Genomic DNA, 7,944 nt, shown 5'->3' with positions numbered 1-7,944 from the left:
GAAGGGAGGGAGGGAGGAAGGAAGGAAGGAAGGAAGGAAGGAAGGAAGGAAACAAGGAAGGAAGGAAACAAGGAAACAAGGAAAGGAAACAAGGAAACCTGGTCTCTTTTTTTTTTGGGTTGGAGTCTCACTCCATCACCCAGGCTGGAGCACAGTGGCATATTCACGGCCACCACAGCCTGGACCTGCTGGGCTCAGGTGATCTTTCCGCCTCAGCATTCCATGTAGCTGGAACTACAGGCACATGCCGCCATGCCTGGCCAATTTTTTGATTTACTGTAGAGATGAGGTCTCGCCAAGTTGTCTCGGCTGGTCTCATACCCGTGGGCTCAGGCAATCCTCTCACCTTGGCCTCCCAAAGTGTTGGGATTAGGTGTCAGCCACCGCACCCAGCCTTTTTTTTTTTTTTTTTTTTTTTTTTTTTTTGAGTTGGAGTCTCACTCTGTGGCCCAGACTGGAGTGCAGTGGCCACTCCCGGAGCCTCGACCTGCTGGGCTCTGGCGATCCTTCCGCCTCAGCCTTCCAAGTAGCTGGAATTACAGACATGCACTACCACGCCCAGCTGATTTTTTGATTTATTGTATAGATGAGGTCTCGCTGCCCAGGCGGGTCTCAATCCCGCGGGCTCAGGCAATCCACTCACCTCAGCCTCCCAAAGGCGCGGGATGACAGGCTGAGCCACCGAGCCCGGCTCCATTTTTTTTTTTAAACGGGATCTCTCTGTGCGTGATCATAGCTCACTGTAGCCTCAAACTCTATGGCTCAAGCAATCCTCTGAAAGAATCTGAACCTCAGCCTCCAAAAGAATCTGAACTCTTTAGAAAAATTGTATTTGCTACACAAAATATATTTTTCAAAATAATGTTTTGGCATAATGTATTTTGCATATGTTAGTGTAAATGTGTTGGCATTCCTTGAGCTAGTAACATTGGCAGGTAAGCTATGTTAAGAGTATGATTTTTAAAAATTTGTAAAGGAGATAATCCTTATGCAAATAATTATGTGAAACTTTTCAGTCCACTTTCAAATCAAAAAGTTTGTCTTGAGTGGGTTCTGTGTGTGTTCGGTAGCATGTTAGTTTCTCTCTAGAAAAAGTTTTATACAGCTTCAAAGTACTAGCTGATTTTCCAGCATATCAAAAATCAATGGTAAGTTGTAGCTCAATGGTCAGTCATGACGATGTGCTATTATTCCATTACCTCTCAACATGGATGTGAAATTTGCTGCAACATAACCCAAATGACCTGGCCTTTTGTATAGGCTGCGGGCAGTCAGCGATGAGGGGATAGCATTGGTTTAAGCCCTAAATGAATCAGCTGGCACAGGCCGGATCTTTGGCCGAGACCACATCCCTCCTCTGAGCTAACCCTCTTACAGATATCTGCTCCAATTCTCCAGGGTGATGGGGTGAAAGATCAGTTAGTGAGAATCCACTGTGACTATTATACTAACAAGTCAGTTCATGTCAGCCCGATGGAGCAGTCACAGTGTTTCCTGTGTGAAGAGTAGCATCCGAGGTATGATTAACTCAGAATAAATGACATAAGCCTTTTAGGAGGAGACAATTGGGCTGGCAGCAGAGTTATTTTTAATTATTGAATAAGATAACAGCTCAAACACATGTTGGTGAATAGTGACTCTTTGGCGTCTTCTTTTAATTTCTCTACCAGGTTATTTTAAATATATCTTATCTAGCAGTCATACATGGTCACAGTTTGAAGCTTCTGCTTTATTCAAACCTAGGTCCTCCATGAGGAAACTACCATTCCAGGAACAGATTTGAAACTTTCCTACTTGAGTTCCAGAGCCGCAGGGTATAAGTCAGTTCTCAAGATTACCATGACCCAGTCCATCATTCCATTTAATCTAATGAAGGTTCATCTGATGGTAGCTGTCGTAGGAAGACTCTTTCAAAAGTGGTTTCCTGCCTCACCCAACTTGGCCTATACTTTCATATGGGATAAGACAGATGCGTATAATCAGAAGGTCTATGGTCTGTCCGAAGCCGTTGGTAAGTTTCATGGAGATCTTTTCTACGTTGAACAGAATTTCTCAAGGCCAGAACTGTCCTAAAGTTAACAGTGACCCACGGAAAGTCAGTGGATAAACAGAAGAGGAGAAGAAGGTTGTCCTGGGAATGTTCTAAGCTGACTGGTTTAGACTGACCATGGGAAAGGAATGCCCTTCACAGACAAGGAGAAAATAACGGTTTTTCTGGCTGATATAATTATCATAGAGAAATGCTCTGAAGGAGATTTCAGGTTGTCACATTCTTTCTAAAAAACTTTTTTTCTGTATTGTGTTCCTTTCTCTTTTTATTTTCTTTTCTAATAACTTTATCTCCCTAGCTTTTTAAATATCTTTTTAAATGTTTTCTGTATCCAACAATAATGTAGTTTTAACTCATAGTGATGTTTAACGGGATATCAAACAATGTCTGTCCAAGAATTATCTAAGACCTTTCCACTAGATGGACCAATCCATTCAGTGGAAGATCAATCTGAAGACTCCAACCAGTTGTTTCACTGAATGACCGGACAACACAATTGAAGTTCAATGTGTTGAGAGATGGATGGATGGATAGATAGAAAGACTATAGCTTCAAGCTTAAACTCAAAACATCAAAAATTAAAGGATAACATGTTTTTTTCTATTAGTTTTTACCTGAAGTATAATAGACATTCTATTCTGAAATTAATATATATTTTGGATTTGAATTTGTTCAAATCAATCAGGTAGCTGCCACTTCTCCGTTCACTTTTTTCTAAATTTTAAAGTCTATGATTTATTGTGAATTCTGAAAAGTTTTTCATTTATGATTTATTCATATTTATTTACTGCTAGTTTTGTTTATTCCTGATAATAACATGTAAATATAATGTCTTAATCTGGCTATCTTTTTTGTTCTGTTGAACTGTACTTAACATAGGTATTTCCCATAATTTAATGTTTTTAGAAACTAAACAGCTCTAGTTATTCAGATAGCAAACATTATTTTTAGTTGTTATTATCTAATCACCATTTGGGGCTAACCTAGTGGATCTAATTACTTAACTGGCTACCCAATCTGGACTTCATTTTGTGCAGTGAACCCCTTGTGAGAAAATAGAATGAGAATTAACACTCATTTTCTATTAAATCAGCAGAAAGATAATATTTTGAAACCATCTTTTATATGACCACATCTTTTTATATTAAAAAAATTGCTCATAAATAAGTGGAAATATAGCCTCAGAACACAATTGTGAGAAAGGCAGTTTTTTTCAGAATAATAAAATAAATTGCATTTCTGCCTGTAGTTGGAAGATGAACTGTAATTTGTTTTATTCCAGTATCAGTTGGATACGAGTATGAGTCGTGTTTGGACCTGACTCTGTGGGAAAAGAGGACCGCCATTCTGCAAGGCTACGAATTGGATGCTTCCAACATGGGTGGTTGGACTCTCGATAAACATCACGTGCTGGATGTTCAGAACGGTAAGCTCCTTCACAGATAGTCGGCATCTCTCACCTTCCTGCTCGTTGGACTGTAGCCACATTTTATCCTGTCCATGCTTGGGATTAGAATTGGTAGGAGAAAAAATAAAGGTGTATTTGTAAACAGTATAAGAACCTAAGGTGAGAACCACATAATTCTCTCTTCTCATATGCTTTAAAATGTTTATATTCATCACCAAAAGGGTTTTTTTCCGTTAGAATGTAAGAGACTGACTCTGGTGTTGCAATGAAAACTCTCTGTGTAGGAGCCGTCTGCACAGATTCACTAGGAGTGTCTGATTCTTCAGTGAGTCAATACGTGTGAGCCAAAGCACTTTAGAAAGGTTTCTAAAAAGTGGAAGGGGAGAGGGTTTAAGTAAAGAAAAAATTAAAATTAATGTGACTTTGCCAAAATATTTTTAATAGATTTTTAATTCTTAGGTCATTAATCCATTAAGTATCTAGATTTTTTTCAGTCCTGTTTAGACTATATTTAAGAAATTAAACACTCAAAATGGGTTACGTATACTGCTTTTTTGTTTGGTTTTTGAGTCAGGGTCTCAGTCACCTGGGCTAGAGGACAGTGACACGATCACGGGTCACTGCAGCTTTGACCTTCTGGGCTCAGGCTATCCTGCTTCAGTCTCCCAAGTAGTTGGGACCATAGGCACGTGCCACCACACCTAGCTAATTTTTTAATTTTTGTAGAGACAAGGTCTCACTATGTTGCCCAGGCTGGTCTTGGAACTCCTGGGCTCAAACAATCCTCTTGCCTTAGCCTTCCAAAGTACTGGAATTGCAGGCGTGAGCAGTAATAAATCAGTACTGTTAGTTGATTTTGCAAATATTGGAGAAAAATAAATGAATAATCTGAGGGAAAAAGCAAGACTCAAAACTATATTACTTAAGCCGGGCTCGGTGGCTCAGCCTGTCATCCCGCGCCTTTGGGAGGCTGAGGTGAGTGGATTGCTTGAGCCCACGGGTTCGAGACCCACCTGGGCAGCAAGACCTCATCTCTACAATAAATCAAAAAATCAGCCGGGCGTGGTAGCGCATGCCTGTAATTCCGGCTACTCGGAAGGCTGAGGCGGAAGGATCGCCGGAGCCCAGCGGGTCAAGGCTGCAGTGGCTGGGAGCGGCCACTGCACTCCAGTCTGGGCGACAGAGTGAGACTCCAACTCAAAAAAAAAAAACTATTACTTGTAGTAGACCTGATGTGAAAAGTGAATATGCTCTGAAGAAACATGTTTCAGATATCATAAACCAAGAGATAAGTATTTGTAAAATATAACCAGTTAAATCTCATAAAGAATATTATTTTTGGAAGGCTGAGGCAGAAAGATCGCCTAAGCCCAGCAGGTCGAGACTGCGGTGGCCGTGAGCATGCCACTACACTCCAGCCTGGGCAACAGAGTGAGACTCCAACTCAATATATATATGTATTATATTTATATTAGCAAATTCTGCTTCTGTTTCTAACATTTTACCCACATACTGTCTGCATCTCAGATAATTTAAAGGTAATTTGCTAAAAAAGCAAACCTCGAGGTAACCTACTTCAGCCTCTTGTTCTAAACCATATTGTGCTTATAATTCTATTTTTACAAATAACCAAAGAAGGAAATTTGACAGCCTGGACAAAATAATCTAGCTTTTGGCTTTGCAGAGGTTTGTGGAAGGTTCAGAATGTTGAATTGAATTGAATTGAATTGAAACACAGTTAAGTGTTTAACTATGATTAATGATCACGTTCTCAGATTAATGTTGAGTCAGTGTTCATTCCTTTTCTTGAAAAAAATGTTGTGGGTGTTGGAGAGGATGCATTTTAATCTTCCAAATATACTCAAGGTAAAATAGTTTCCAAGTCAGTGCTTAAAAATGCTAATGCCATACCTGCAGGAGAGAATAGTAGTGAGCAAATCAGTAGTAAGGGGGAAAGGAAACCTGTCACACCTTTACTACTTTATAGCAGTATTCAACTCTACTACCTCTCCCATTGTGTCCTGAACATCAGGTTGTCATTGAGTTTGCACCCAGAAAGTTGGGAGCAGAGCCAATAACCAGTCCCATATGCACTTTGAAAAATGGAACTCTCGACCAAGGCGGATGTTCCAGTGCTGTCTCGGAGTTCTCTTGAATCTTCAGTGGTATCTGAAGCAGTGGTAGTTCCAGTTCATTCTGTTAGTAGCACAAGGTTCAGTCGTGGTCTTTCCAAATGCAAAGCCATGTGCCATACATGCTAGAAGCCACTCTTCATTACATTATTTAAAATTATATTTCACGGTTTGAATGTATTTCTGTATTTCTACAGAAGCCCTTTACCAACAAAACTGGCAAAACTTCTCTAATGCATTTTAGTTATGGTGAGAATACAGGGTAAAGTTCATAACCCATTAGCTACAGGATTTCACCCAAGAGATTATAAATCAATAGGGAGCTACAGGTAAAATGCTTCATGAAGACCCACACCTCTGTGATGCACCATTGTTAAGGAGTATCATATTTAGATGGACTAGGACACTTTTAGCTCTTCTATGTATGTATAATATATATGCACACGTGCACGCTCACACGCGCGCACGCGCACACACACATTCTAAACCAGAATAAAATACAGTTAGCTTTTATTAAAATATCAGACAGATGTAAAAACTAAACCATCCAAAAATTATATCCTCACAAAAGTCATAAATTATAAAATATATGTTATTTTAAAATCCGAAGTAGCCTCAGCCACAGGGTGAATGGATTGTGATACAGAATTTTATCCAAGAACAGTTTGACAAGTAGTAGCTTTCCAAAGTGACGTGTCTAATTGAATAAACAAAGTGATTTGTAATCATGACAAGGAGGATGAGCTGTAGAAATATATTAAGGAAGAAGAGAAAGCAGAAATGTAGACGGTGACAGGTATTTGTGCAGACACCCTGAAACATGTAAATAAATATTCTAATGTTCATCTTTCTCTTCTGCCATAATGGAGGAGAACCGTGAAGGGCCAATCGTTCACAGTAATGACTGAATCAATCAGGTGCAGGAGAGCAGTGGGCTGACTTGTAGGATTCTTCTGATGAAAATTGCAGAACTGGCTGTTATAGGAAATTATAGTTCCATAATTGTCAAATAACGTAATCACAGAAAGAAGAATCTTGGGTATCATTAATGTTATTCTTTGAATATTCAAGGCAAAATGCATTTCGTCTCTTGTTGCAATCTGGCCTTATTTAGATTATTTTTCCTTACATTTGAATAAACCCGTTTTATCTTTCTTGATTTCTTTATGTAAATTTGCTATGATTATTACATCATCCCAATAGCAAAGCATTAAAAAGGTAATCAAAGAATGCACCTAGAATGTGCTGAGCTATAAGGAGAACATAATTATTCTAATCTCTTCTCCACTTTAAAATTATCCCGAAGTAGGGGGGGGGAACACTTTAAGTTTCCTGGTTGTGCTTTCATGGGATTATTCTTTTAACACTGTATCTGCTAAGAAGTATTGTCATTACCTCTGACAACCACTTTAAAACATAGAACATTCAACGACTATAACATATGCAGCTCTAAAGTGAAAGCAGCAGGTGGTTTATACAGATAATAACACATTGCGAAGTGGCATAAAAAATGCATGGAACAGTAGCAGCTGACTATCCAGTGTGCGTCTGACCAAAATGGAGCCACTGACCTACATCTAGTAATGGCAAAGTGAATAAAATTAAAGTCTCAACTCAAATCTAATTTTGATGAAAATATTTAATATTCATTTGGAATATATTCTCAGATTTTCATTGAAAGCCATAAAGGAACAGACTGGCATTTTCTTTTGATAAAATTATTGGCACTTTCATGCCTTGAAGCAGAATTCACTTTAAATAATAAACTGGGCTTCCACAACGCTTTGTGATGTGTGAATAACTGTGTGGATATGCATTCTTACATCAGACGAGAATATAAGCAAGAATGTTCCTTGACGATACAGGAGAGTTAAAATAAGCCTGTATTATAATCACCAGCTTTGGAGGTTTGATATGTGTTTTCTGTCTTCGTTTTCCATATAATATTTTTAACTTGTTAAAAATTAATGATACATTTATAAGGAAGAAATTTTTATTCCTGGTGTATATTTTTATTAATTGGATTAATATGTAATATTTTGAGCATTGATTAACAATTGGGAAAACTCCTTTTTCCCTAAAAAACATTATGTAGAGCGTGGTTCTCAAACTTGGTTGCACATTATGGTCACTTGGAGAGGTATTTAAAATTTCAGGCTAAGGCTGCGCCCCCGACCAATTAAACCAGAATCATTCCTGGTGAGAACCAGGCACCAGTATGTTTGTACAGCTCTCACGCAGTTCCAATGTGGAGCCAAGATTGATGACCACTAACGCTGAGAATTTGTGTTTTTAATTTTTCTTGTGACTCTTTGGTTCCTTTTCCTAGATATTCTTTAAATCCGTAACAGACA

The 7,944-nt window shown here is 38.7% G+C and overlaps 1 protein-coding gene across 1 annotated transcript in view; it reads left to right on the top strand.

The window, feature by feature from the left end:
- The window catches only part of TENM3 (teneurin transmembrane protein 3), a 207,118-nt gene that overhangs the window by 146,052 nt on the left and 53,122 nt on the right, over nt 1-7,944 (top strand). Inside the window, exons 16-17 of the mRNA XM_021711937.1 lie at nt 1,744-2,011; nt 3,333-3,476. Of these exons, the coding sequence (XP_021567612.1) occupies nt 1,744-2,011; nt 3,333-3,476 (412 nt within the window). The remainder of the gene's footprint in view (nt 1-1,743; nt 2,012-3,332; nt 3,477-7,944) is intronic.

Source organism: Carlito syrichta, unplaced genomic scaffold, assembly GCF_000164805.1.
Source record: "Carlito syrichta isolate Samal-C Ts95f unplaced genomic scaffold, Tarsius_syrichta-2.0.1 Scaffold302931, whole genome shotgun sequence".
Taxonomy (NCBI): Eukaryota; Metazoa; Chordata; class Mammalia; order Primates; family Tarsiidae; genus Carlito; species Carlito syrichta.
The sequence above is the reverse complement of the archived record's forward strand: the minus strand, read 5'-3'. Positions and strand labels throughout refer to the sequence as shown.